Genomic DNA, 14,089 nt, shown 5'->3' on the forward strand with positions numbered 1-14,089 from the left:
TGGTAATAATGTTTGAACTTACATCAGTGCCTTAAATTAGCCCCTTTTCCTTTAGCATATTAGCTCAGCTTCTCACCATTCACTCTCATCATTTTGCAATTGCAACCAGTCCAATAAAAAGCACAAGATAACGACAGAGAATGACAAGAATCCTGTAAGGGAACGAATGTGATTTCACAGTTTGACAATTCATACTTTGTTACACTTGTTGAAAAACTTGAGAATGCTTTGCTTTCTTTTTAACATTGAACTCCCGGGGATTGGAATTGCGGTTTGGAATTTATGGAAATCTTTAGGGGCAGTAAATTTGGTCTCGACGGTGCCACGTGGACAACACATCAACACCGTCAAACACATTTACACCTTCCAGCTTTTATGAGCCTCTGTCACCTCACGCAATGTCTGTGTCCTTGGGATATAGCAACATAACGGACATGGGAGAGCAAACGGTCAGCCAGGAAAATTGCCCTATATCACATATTTCTACCTTTAAAAATAAAAAAAATACATGTGATCATGATGAGGAGATATATATAAATATAACATAATTATATAAATAAAGTTTTAAACTATAAATACAGTTTCCGGGGGTTGTATAATAATCATTACAATAAAAATATATGTGTGAGCTAGACAGGCTGGTCAATATACATATAAAATAGGTGAAAAATGTACAATGATGTGATGACAATTTATAGTGAGCCAGAACATTTGACAAATAGCAGTAAGGTAGGATCGGCTATTGTACTGTAAAGCCAAATACTTTTCTTTTTGAGGGACAGCGTGCGTCAGTGGCTGTGGTGATCCATTGCTCTCATCAATTCCAATCCCCTGAGAGAAAACGCGCTGTGGTTTTCGGTTTCTTCAATTGCTGGATTTAATGGTGCTTCCTTCAAGCGCCTCTCCCGGCCAGTAATTGGTGCAGCAAAAAACAAACCTGATTTCACACTCTCAGATGAAAAGGCTGAATAGAGCCTTTTTTAAGAACAAGATTCAAACCTGTACTGCTCATCTTTTCCCATCCCTATTCCGATTTCTAAGCAATGACGAAATTTCCTTGATTATAAGGAGACACCTTGCTTTTAAAATGTGTAGGGTGTGTACGTTTCATATGTACACATATTATTTCATCTAAATTGGAAATAATACATCGGTTGTTGTTTGTCTTTGTGTGCCCTACGATTGGCCGGCAACCAGTTCAGGGTTTAACCTGCCTACTACCCGGGGTTAAGCTCCAGCACGCCTGTGACCCTCATTAGGCTAAAACAGTTCCAAAGATGGGTAGATGGATATTCGTGCACTAGGAGAAGATGAGCTGGGTATGGCATCAAGGTAAATTTTGTGTGAGTGTGTTCCAGAGGGGGTGGCAGGTTGATTCTTCTGGTCCACAAGATTGTCAGTTTCCTTATGCCCGTTACCTCGAGAATATGGGCTGGCTTGCATCTGTCAGTCACCCGTTGCACGTCTTGCAATACTGACCTTTCCTCTCGCAGAAACGTGACACAGATGTTGTCTGGTCTCTATCGCGCGCTTGTCCATCTGTCCACAGACAATCAGGTTTGGCACGTGAAGTTGCATGCAGATCAGACAACAAGGTTGGCTACAGTATGTCACCACGCGCAGTCAATTCTGACAGTGATTCAAAGGGTTATTTTATCGTCTGAAGAGGACTCCCCGCGTGTATTGTTCTTGATTTCGTGTCAGTCAGAATTCATATTGACAAGCCGCGGAGAATCAAACATGATTTGATTTTGATCAAATGTTTTTCCGCGTGGTTGGAAAATCAACTGGTTGTGATACCATTTGCATTCCCGTATTTAAATGACAACAGCGCCACATGCGTTGTAATAAAAGTGCCATCTTAAAATCTCTATAAGAATATCCATTTGGGCATTGCCATTTAGCAATTCATTTTCTAAATGTTTGTTACTTTGTTGTTGTTCTACAAATGTACAAATTTAAACCACTTTTTTGTTTCCATATTGTGAAGTCAATGTCTCGTCAACCAAAATTTTTGAATGTTTTGAATGTTAGGCATCAAATAAACAGGTACCTAAGGCAGAAAAAAACATTCCTTGAGCATCCATTTGAATCAAGGTAACATATTTTCTGCACTATAAGGTGCACCTAAAACCATTCCATTTTCTCAATAGCTGATAGTGCGCCTTATATATGGATCAATATTCTAATTTCTTGGACATGGTATTTTCATTGTTCTGTAAAGTGCTTTGTTACAGCTGCAGCGGTTCTCAAAGCTATATATAAATAGAACTGTATTGTATTGTATTCCCTTTAGCATATCTCAATCAAGTGGATGCATAAAACACCTGCAGCCACTATTATACCTTCTATTCAAAGCGCCTTATAATGTGGTGCACCCTATATACGAAAACAGTTTTAAAATAGGCCATTCATTGAAGGTGCACCTTGTACTCCAAATTTATTGGCCACGGTGTTCACATTTTTCATTTAAAGGGATTTTTTTTTTATGTGTGAATAAAAAATGTATCGATGCTGCTTGGCAACTTGGTGTATGAATGAAATAAAATAAAATATTTTAGTATATATTTATATAAATATATTTAGTTTGTATATTTTAATACGTTAACAATCTGGAAGAAACATTAAACATTTTTTGAATATTGTTCTTTGAGAAAGCCGAGTCTAAATCATTTTGAGCAAGCGACTTTTTTGCTTCGTTGATTTGTTATTTTCTCTTGGATTTAGTTTTATTGAATCCATTTCTTTGTTTCCATTTCAGTGTCACCCCGTTCTTTCTTTTCATCCTGCCATTTGATCAACTATTTGACTTGTTGGGTGTCTGCTCAATCCGTCCCTAGTTTTGTAATGAGTCCCTATATACCGTCCATTGTGTTTGTTCATTCTTTGTCAAAATCTCATTGTCATTGTTGTATTGGTTGTGAAACAATAACTATTCATGACTGCAGTTTTTCACATGACTTGTATGTGTTTTATAGTCATGCAAATGACTTTGGATGTTTTGGGAGAAGGACCAAACCAGCTGAGATGATGTCAGTGTGTTTTTGTGATATCCAGTCTAAAAGCAAAATAATTGGGGCTGAGCTTGAGGATCCACAGTTTATTATGCTGAAAAATGGGCACAGGAGCAGTCTGCTGCCTTTAGCCCAATTGGCAGCCTGGTGGCTGTGGCTCATCTGTCCCCAAGCCAACAATGAGCACATCACAGATCTGGACTCGGATTAAAGGACCTCACACTAACAGCTGGCCTGAGATTAGCCATGTCAGTGTTTACAGTTATTTCGTCAACTTGCTCACCTCCTTCTCTGCAAATAATGAAGTACTATATCATGTTAATTTTTGTCTCTTGTCGTGAGAGGTCTCAAGCTCATTATTTCCAAGGTCGTTGAATAGCCGGATCGCAAGGGAGGAAGTTTAGTCATTTCTTTGTTCATAAACCTGGCTGTCTGAATTGGAAAATGGCGAGTGAGTGAGTGTTTACACGATCGCACAGTGGAACCTCATCGCCCCATTCTAGTCGATCCAAGAAAGGTTGAACAACACATTTTTCAGACCTGTCTGTCAACATAAATGTCATCTAAAGCAATTTGACAGCAGGACTTGGCTGTTCCTCTTCTTGATGCTTGGATGCTTTATGAATTTGAAGACTTTGAAGGACATCCCGGGAAGGTGTTAGCTAAAAGGTCAAACAAATGCTGCTATTTTACCGTCTCGATATAAGTAAGTGGAATATCTGTTGGGTGGCCTTGTGTTTACCAGAGGGCCCGTGCAGGGATGTGATTAACAGAGATTTGTGGTGAATGATCTCCTAAAATGCTCACCGACATTGGCGTTGGTGGCTGGCGAGTTGATGGGAGGAGCATTGAGTTACTGAGATGTATCCTGTGATACTAAAGCTCATAAAATCACTTAATAAGAAATTTTGAAAAGTATCCCTGGTATGATTAGGTACACCGACACAAGCTAATTAGTGCTATGTCGGAAAGCAAATAAAAGGGTGATTCATTGAACAATGCATTTATTATTCTGTTGATAGTTTTGGTGGGTGTAGAACTGCTTATCAAACATGGAAATGATTTTTTTCAATTAATATTTAATTTGGATTCATATGAAGAGCAAAATATTTGAAACATCACTTAGTATGATGCAGTGACGTTCTCCATTCAAACTACGATAATGACCCGTGTTGAGTGTACAGCTAAGTCAGAGTGTTAGAGCTTTCCCGTCTGAGTTTTCATAATGATGCAAAGTACATTCTCTTAAAACAAACCTAAACATCGGACAATTTCGAAATGTGTCCTGTGATTGCCTGGCCTCTTGCCTAAATTCTTCTGCGAGGGGTCCTATCTACTTGTGACCCCTTGTGAGGAAAAGTGTCAGAGGAAATGGATGCACGAATGCATTTGTGGTCGCTGATTCTGCTTTTGCAATCATAATTATAATAATACGGTAATAAATACATATTTGAATGAGCTCTACCATGCTATTTGCTTGACCACATTTTGAGTTTTGCGTTTTACTATATAGTTCCATCTATTTAAATGTGTTAGTCTCTATACCATTGCAAAATGCAAATATCGTGCCCCATCTGCATGTTTCCATCGAAAGCTGCAGCCTGGATGCCGTGTAAACAGAGCTCAGCGCCACAATCTCTGGTGGCCTTCATGGAATGTCTTTGATCATGCTGGATGATGCAGATGCACAAATGATCTCTTCGATGCGTTCTTTTCCCCAAAATTATAATTAAGACAAAGGGGAAATGTGATCTTAGCAGGAACAATTACAGCAGTGTAAACCTTCGAGTTCCGTGAGGGTATTCATATAGCTTTCTTTAAAAGCTCCGTTCATTACAAAGTGATGACGACAACGATGACTACGGAACAGAGCATCATGCATAATTTGGTTTTGAGAAGACGAGTACATGTAAGACGGCACTCTCTCCCGCGGGTGACCACTTCTTCAGTGAAATAAGGCAGATAAAAGGTTCAATTCTGATCCCTGACTCACTTCCCTGCTCATGTTCGACATCTCTGCAATATTGCTGTGAGGGTCTATCATCTCCTTTTGTCTCATGGATATCCGCACGCTCTTTCTGTTTATGAACGCTGGAGAAATATGTGCATCGTATCTATGGCCTCTCTCAAACACTTAGGTTAGCGGGGCAGAACTTTATTAGGTTGAGTTTAGCATTCTTAAATGGAACAGCGTGACCTTTGCATAATTTCGTGCAGACACACGCGTTCGCATTTGCAGGTGTAAGTTGATGAGATAGTCTGGGAGGCAGGCATAAGCAGATTTACATAGTCTTGGAAGCGGTGGAATGTGCTCTCTTGAAAAAATACATGGAGACAGGATTAATTAATTATAGATGTGGAAACGTGGTCTGAGGGAACGCTGTTACAGTAACTGGAGGGATGGCAAGCGAGAGATGTGAGGATCAAGATGAGGCGAGAGGGAAAGGGAGGAGGGGAGCGGGGAGAAGCTTCGTCCTATACCGTCCACAACTTCCATTTTCATTACATGACAGGAGAATGGAAGTTAATTAAACATGACAATGCCGAAGCGTTTATTGTTAACCCCTCACGGTGGCTTCACATGCAAAGGCCATAGAATGCATACAAGATTGTGTTGTATTCTCGCCTCAAGTGTAAATCCACATCTAGTATGGAAATTGTGGGCAAATAACTATTTTGGGCTCTCCGTGGCACCAATCTGAAAGCAAATTGAAAAGGTTATAATCATGGCGTGATATTGTTTACTAACCACAAGGAAATGATGTTTCCTGTCTGTGGCTCAGTATTGGCTCGATCCGCAATGAGACTCGGGATATTTGGTGAGAATAATTGTTGATACTGTAGAAATAAAATTGCTTTTAACCGGTGAAAAGCAAACGTCACCTCGACTCTGCTCCTTTTCACCTCATCTATTTCCAACCTTCATGTTGATGCTAATTGGATTTGACACTAACTAGCCCAAAAAGCAAAGTGAAGTGGTGCAAGGTGTCTTTGCGATTCTTTCATAGACATTTGGGGTTTGTCTTATCCCCACCACCATTGAACATCCTGGTTTTATGTTCCTAAATTGCAAAAATGGACAGTTATTAATATTACATTCGGAAATTGAGCTGTGTGATAAATAAGACTTTTGATTTTTATTTTTTACCATCACACAGTAATTGTCCTTCTTATATGGCATTATCAGGAGGATCAGTTCTATGCAGCCAAATGTGTTGTTGTTGTTTTGTTTTTTCCCACAAGGCTACACTCCGTGCTTTCTCCGTGAATGCAGGTTTTGATTGTCCCCATCTCGTGTATTCCGCTGTTGCTGAACGCAGAATTATCCAGGATTAAGTGATGTACATCTGCTGGATTTGTAGCCTTCGGGGACGTTGGGTAAATGCTCCTCATATCCCGGCGCATCACCGTCCTGACTGATTGCTGATGACTTTTTTAGGGCACAAGGATGTTAAGTTGTTGATGTATTCAAATAAATAAATAAATCTCGATATCTGTTACTCTCCCCTGATTGTGTCGGCATAACTGTCTCTCTTTTTGTTCCGACTTCCTTGAGCTGGGGATGATTTGTTGTGGTCATCAGCAAAGTTCGTGATAAGAACAGGGCAGCTGTTTTTGTTGTAGTTGTCATTTGTTTTGTTCGCTTGTTGTGTGGTCTGCATCAGCGTGTGGTGTATGCTTGTGACAGATGTGGGACATCCTTGACTGCAGTTGAGAAAGTGACACACCCCTACAGGCTATCGTGTTAAAAAAAAAATCTTCAGCAAACTTCAGCCACAATTGAATGTACTCCTGTCTTATGAAATCTCTCAACTGCTCAAATGCATTTTGTGAGACTGGATCGTCACAATACCTGACATTGGGCTCTGTTAAAGTGCATACATAGTCTATTCACTTTAGAGAAAAAAACAACTTGATTGCCGTGTAAACCTGGCAGCTTTGTTTGCAAGCCGTGAATCAATTCTTAGCATGTGATTCCCAAATTGAAATGCAGCCATCTGTTATGTGCGGCAACTCACAAGGTGTCTTCATCTTTCCTCTCCGCTCATACATTATTCTGTTTCTTTCTGCCTTTGCCATGCTGCCATACAGCATAACACAGTTGGGCTGGGCTGGGGGGACTGAAGCAGAATTCCAGTACTGGACCACCCACCTACCTTCATGCACATTTACGAACAAACACACACACAGACAGCAGTCGGTCACACGTGAGTGTGCTTGGTTCTGAAAATCCAGCATTTTTTTTTTTAAATAAATTAATTGGGTTGTACAAGTCTCACCCATCTGTTTTTCCACACATGGCTGTTTAGCATTTTGTACAAGGAAGACACAATGTCCTGTTAATTATTTAATTTCACCCCTCCCACCAAATAAATAAATAAAATAATGAAATGAGAATGTCCTTCTGTTTAAGGGTGCATGTAATGATTTGGTTGGCCAGTACACATGAGGAGCTTTGTAAGCTGAAAAAAAAAATGGCACACAAAACAAAATGTGCTGTTTACGCCACATGATTCACAATTGAATAGACACGGACACAAAAGCAAAGCAAGGGCATCAAGACAGTGCAGACAAAGGACGGAAGAACATTCACCCAGAGCGGTAGACAGGAAACTGCATGCCAAAAAAATAAATAAATACAATTACACAACCACCTCGGCAGAGGTCAACAGGAGAATTGATTGATTGAATTATTTTTCTTTCATGCTATGTAGATTTAATTTTAAAAAATTAGATTCTGAACTTTCTTTTGTATTTTTTTTAAACTATTTTTATCTGAACCTGATGCAGACACACTACTATCCAAACTATGTCCAATGTTATTTTTTGGACAAAATTGAGACGCTTCAATAAATGCGACAAAAAATAAATAAAAAATGTAAACTCGTTTAAAGTGACAGCGACATTTTAAGAGCATTATCTTCATTTTGGTTGCTACCTTTTTTCCATTCTTAAAGAAACGCTCAATGTAAACTTCAAATGCATTTCAGTCTAGGCTGCGATTTTTTTCATCATTTACTCTGACATTTTCATCTAAAAGCCTCACATTATGGTGTTTTTTCTTTTTCTTTTGAAAGAGACATTATGATGTAAAATGCACAACAAGTTTGACTGATGCTTAAAGTGGGGCTGTCAATACATGCAAACTAGCTAATGGATACACCTGGCATTAATTGTACCAGCGAGGGTAACAAATGCAGTCTGGTAAATGCACTGTCTGGGTAGATTGTCGACCTGTTTTTAAAGCAGCATCTACTTACCGTATATGATTCATTATGAAGAGCTTTCAAGCTTGCATCAACATATAAAGTTGAGGCCATATGGAACTTTAACTCATTCAGTGCCAGCCATTTTCGGACCCTTGAAAAAAGAATATCTAAACACCTACCTGGCATTTAATATGACGAGTATGAAAAAAAAAAGTCTTTGGAAGCGAATGACAATTGTCATAATTCAGGATACAATATGGAGGAATACCCCAAGAGCCCCCTACACTAAACTGTATATGTCCGGTGATACATTTTCTCATATTTTTGCATGCCAATTTAGTTAATGAACAGGTGAATGACTGAAGCTGTTCTCTTGAATAATTGACCACGAGACAATCAGACAACAATGAGTGTGTGCTCCCCACAGTCTGAAATTACCACCCGGCAGCAACCTACACATCGGTGATTCCTCTAGTGGGGCTCGATAGATTGGAACACAACCCCCCACCTCATGGCTCCTGTGCCTTTGTTTGTACACACACCAAGCACCTCATTAAGCACCCCGCTCTCATATATTTTTTTTCTCCTCATCCGGCCAAATAAATGGAAACCTGCTCACAGCATGATCCGCTACTGTAGACACTTGCATTCTTTCACCATAAAAAATAACAACCAATCGCCACCCAACACTTACAAAGATAATTGAACAGTTAAATCAAATTATTGAAAATATGGCATTGATTGCTCATAAAATGTTGCTTTCCGGGAAGCACTTTAATTTTTGTATTTTTATATTTTACAAAGACAATGATTTTTAAACTGAAATTATGTTAATTAACAGTATGTATTTTGTAATAAACTCAATTGGCTATTGCTGAAGTGTGTTCAAACAACAAGACATGGCGGGCACATGACCACAATCGCACTGCCCCAATGTCCCCCACCGCACACACTTTTTAATTTGCCATAACTGATGACCAAGAAATTGTATTATGTCAGTCACTCACTTCTCATTTATTAAAACATGAAATACGGATGTACATCATCAATCAAAATATGAGGAAGTTGAAAGTGTGTAATCGCTGCAAAGTGAGGGTATAATTTATCTGTTGAAAGTGGTCAAGCGCTGACAAAAATAGGACCTTTGACCACAACTATCTCATACAGTTTAGCTCAGCTAACATTACAAACTATAAATAACATGATACTATTAAATGGTGCATATTACTGCCCGGATGCCTTCCATTCTGATTAGGTAAATTGCAGACTCATTTTAAAAAAGCAAAGCTATGATCATAAAAAAAATAAATAAATAAATAAAAATTAGTTCACAGAAACATTAGTCCTTGCGTCCTCATTTTTCTCTGTTTTGTATGTGTCTTGTCTTTGTTTCCTGGGGTTGAGACATAGCTGATAAATTGACAACAGAAAGTATAATGATAAGCTAGTTTTGAACCTATACACATTGAGAAGAAATTGCCGTTTGAAATCATTCATTGAGTGTTACATTAGCATCTCATAATTTGGATGTTCATTTTCATTTTCACATTATAATTCCTGCAACAAAACAATGGGAAACCAAAGCTCTGCTTGACTAAAATTGAAAACGTGTCAGAAGCTATTAACTATAAGTGGAAATACTTTGTTTCCAGCGATAAATGATCTCTCTCTCTTTCTCTTTCTTTTCAACAATGATTCCAGTGCTTCTCACAAGCATCTGACAAAGTAAGAGCTTTGCAAATTATATTTGGGAGAACAGTTTTGACAGAATTGGGAAGATCTCAAGTGAGCAGCCCACACGGCAAATCTTCTCTAAACGCGCCGGTATGGCTGTTAAGTTGACAATTCTTAAAGACCAGATTTCTTTGAGTGCACTAAATGAAGTGCAGACATCCCTGGACTGTTTGTAGTTCGGACCCATACAATTGAAAAAGCTCATAAATAGAATTCTGGTGAACTCAATATGTCACGTCTGGGAAAAAGTACTATTTTTGCTGTTAATGTTCATCAAGATCTGGTCCTTATATTCAAATACTGACGCCACATGTGTCTTCAAGAATATTCTCGAAGAGAGTGTGATCTGACAAGTTTACCAATAAATCCCTTCACTTCACTCATTGCATCACAACCAAGATAAACAAAACGATATGATTGGAAAGATAGATAGATGGATAGATGGATGGATGGATGGGTGGATGGATGGATGGATAGATGGATAGATGGATAGATGGATAGATGGATAGATAGTTTGGGGTTTGTGGTGCCATTTCTCTCTGGTAGGACACTGCTCGCAGGGCTGTAGAGATGCAGTGTTTGAATTATTAATGCTCAATTTCCCCACTCGCGACTCTCAACTCCCATTCGCCTTGCTCTTTTTGCATTCTTCTTGCACTTTAGGTATCTCTTCTTTCTATGTTGCAGTGATAATCCTGCCAGGCTATACATCTCCCGTGCCTACAGTTACAGCTATAGGGGAACACATTTCATTAGGCCTACAGCCCTGACCTAGAAAGTAGAATAACGCAAAGTAGGAAGCCAACCTCAAAGCAAGTGAATGGTCATAGTTCTCTGTCTTTCTGATTGGTTATGAGCAAGGAGATAAATGTGCTGTGTTGTGATCGGGCAATATGTCGTAATGAGTCAATGGGCACAATGATAAAATATCATTTGAAGCGAAATTTATTGAAACAAGACATGATGAAAATGTATCCGCCCCCCCCCCCCCAATTTAAAAATGTCCCCAGCTGCTTTCTTCCTGAAAGGCCACTGATATGTTTTCGTCAAAACCACACCAAAGCGAAATAATTACAGCATACTTGGTATCCACTTGACACTCTGATTGAAAGCACTCAATGGGGAGTGGGTCAAGTTAGTGCCTTTCTTGATCTGACCCATTAAGCAACTAGCAAATAAAGAAAACCAAATGAGAGAAACACAAAAATTGCTGATTTAAATTGGACCCTGCCCCTGAGACTCCCTCAGTAGAAAAAGTTCACCCATTAATGTCCAGACTGCTCAAGAATTATGCATACCACCATTTGCTAATTCAAATTATGACACACCTTCACATATAAGTGATACTTGATGTCCTCTTTTGTATCTCAGTGTTACGAGATGACTTCAGACAGAACCCGCAGGATGTGATCGTGGCCGTTGGAGAGACGGCCACGCTGGAGTGTCAGCCACCACGTGGGCATCCTGAGCCCACCACCTACTGGAAGAAAGACAAGGGTCGTCTTGATCTTAAAGATGAAAGGATCATGGTGAGTTACTCTTTGATACTTTTTTATTTTTCTGTAAATCATATAACCAGTGATACAGAGATCTGTCAAGGCTCAGTGGCACATTCAAATACAGCATGCTAACACAATGTAACACCCTATTGATGGGCTAACAAAAATTTGCATTGCGTTCTGGGAGCGATGTACCTTCAAATCATGAATATTCACGCACAAACACCATCAAAACACACATTAACAGATTGTTTAACGATACTTACAGGCATATATATATATATGCAGTTTTTTCGTTTCGTTTCGTTTGTTTATTGAACAAAAAAACATTTACAGTTTCATTTGAAAGAGAATCATTCAACACAATTATTATGTTCAAGGGAGGAGGAAGAAGTATTAAAAAAAACGTATCTCGTCCTACATCGTGTTATGTGTTTGTTATAAAAATGATCAATTTATATCTAATCAGAAAAGAAAGAAAGTAAGAAGAAAGAAGTCTCCATTAAGGCTCATGCTTTATCCTTAACCATGATATATTTACAACTTTTGGTTTGCATCGGGATTTTATACAAACACACCGTGGCACTCTTGTGTCAATTTTCTCTTGTATTCATAATGGATATTGCAGTACCTTTCTCTATTTATCGACTTACTGATTTATTATTATATTTAATTCATGTTCAGAATGTATCACTTTAACTCTGATTGATGGACGTTGTTTGTACAATTTTTTTGTTCATTTTATTGCAAGAAATTCAACCATTTTTATGCTTTCTTTTCAGGTTCGTGGAGGAAAACTGACCATTTCCAACACACAAAAGACTGATGTCGGGATTTATGTGTGCGTAGCTACCAACATGGTCGGCGAGAGGGAGAGTGAAAAGGCTCAACTCTCCGTGTTTGGTAAGAACTCGGGGATATAAAGGTTCAAAAAGCAATAAAGCGTGTCTTTCTCAGGTATTTACAGCTCACCGTCACAGACAGTATTTCTCCGCGTCTTACGAGTACATTTTGGTTCCGTTATATACGTGCGCTCTTCCTCACTTCCAGAGAGACCGGTGTTTGTGCAGCGGCCAGTGAACCAAGTGGTCTTAGTGGATGAGAGTGTGGAGTTCAGGTGTCAGGTCCACGGTGACCCGCCTCCAACTCTGCGTTGGAAAAAGGAGGATGCGGATATTCCCCGTGGCAGGTGAGGGAAACGTGTGAGTGTGTGTTGCACTCGCTTAATGAAGGCTTGCTTAATGCGGTAAAAGCGATGACGTGGAGTTGCCCAAGCGAATCTAATGAGTCCCTCAAGAAGCAAAGAAGCAATTGGACATGTTACTCTTGGACTTTCATCAGTGTGGCTGAAATCATTTATTAGCCACGGAGAATCTCATTATTTGCTGTGTGAGCGTCTGCGCTCATAGCAGAACAAAGTACCCCCTCCACACCCCCCTTTGATTACTTCAAACTCTCCAAGCGCCACTGTTTCTTTTTATGTTGCACATGAGACTCATTTTGGCGCAGCGATAGCCACGACGTTATAGGGGCCTTCTGTGTTGTTTCATATAAAATAATCCAATACACGGCCCACAAGGAATAGCGTGTATATGAAGTCAACATTCTCCCATCAATGCAGACAGCCAGAACTGTTCAAAGTTTTGAAGACGTTTGTACAGTTGTGCAACATTTCCTGGTTCAACCACGCTATCCACGTCATAACAAAGTTCAATTGACGTTTTCTGTCAGGAATTATAGGATTACGGTAGCTACCGCTGAGCACTTTGCGCTCGAGAAATGGAAACAGGACGTACATCTTATAATGAACACAGGTTTAGCAGACACTTTCCGAGACACAAAAAAAGAACAATCTAGATGTCATTTTTGATTTCCTTACTTTGGCCTGTATTCCTCTGCTCCACTGCGATTTGATTATGACATCGAACTTCACCCGTCACGATAACACTCACCTCGATAGGTAAGCTACATTAACTGCACAGTTTAAAAAAATAACGGCGTTTCACGTAGATATTGTATTTAATTGAAAAGACAGAAATGGACAAAATGTTGACTGATTTTTGAACCATTCAAGCTAACGATATGACTGGCTGACTGTGTTAATGAAGCTAACTCGTGCAAAAATGGAGAGTGAGTGCAAAGTGGCGAATGTGACTAAGCAATATCATGTTTGGTGATGTCACTGCCCTTTGACTAAAGAAACAACCTGTTTCTCATCCTTCCTCCCACTTGTTTTATTCTTTTCCCAACCCGTCATCCCCATGGGAAGTGTGTATCTGGGTCAGAGATGTTCTGTGAATGGAGTCCTCACCCAACTTTGGAACGACCCTACGGTCCCTTCCATCGATATTTTCCACGCCCACCCCACCCCGCACGCTCTTTCAAATATGACTTTTCTCACCCCGTGTGCCATTTCTCTGCCTGACTTGTCTTCTGTGTGGAAATCAGCATGGCTGGCTGCACAATTTCACAAGATCTCTCATGCCAAAGAGACCCCAGAGAGAGGTGGAGCTGACTCCTTTGCCCCTCCGCTCATTCGGAGTTGAGCCCCCTCTTATCTGAAGCGGCTGAGATGTCCCTCTTGTTCTCACTGAAGCAGTTGTGCCCTTATAGTCTAGAATTCTGCACTGGT

The 14,089-nt window shown here is 39.7% G+C and overlaps 1 protein-coding gene across 2 annotated transcripts in view; it reads left to right on the forward strand.

Moving 5' to 3' along the window:
• Window positions 1-14,089, forward strand: part of LOC127588633 (roundabout homolog 2-like) — a 63,770-nt gene that overhangs the window by 24,114 nt on the left and 25,567 nt on the right. For both annotated transcript variants that reach the window (XM_052047431.1, XM_052047432.1), the window contains exons 3-5: window positions 11,330-11,487; window positions 12,240-12,360; window positions 12,508-12,646. In XM_052047431.1, coding sequence (XP_051903391.1) covers window positions 11,330-11,487; window positions 12,240-12,360; window positions 12,508-12,646 — 418 coding nt within the window. The remainder of the gene's footprint in view (window positions 1-11,329; window positions 11,488-12,239; window positions 12,361-12,507; window positions 12,647-14,089) is intronic.

Source organism: Hippocampus zosterae, chromosome 16, assembly GCF_025434085.1.
Source record: "Hippocampus zosterae strain Florida chromosome 16, ASM2543408v3, whole genome shotgun sequence".
Lineage (NCBI taxonomy): Eukaryota > Metazoa > Chordata > Actinopteri > Syngnathiformes > Syngnathidae > Hippocampus > Hippocampus zosterae.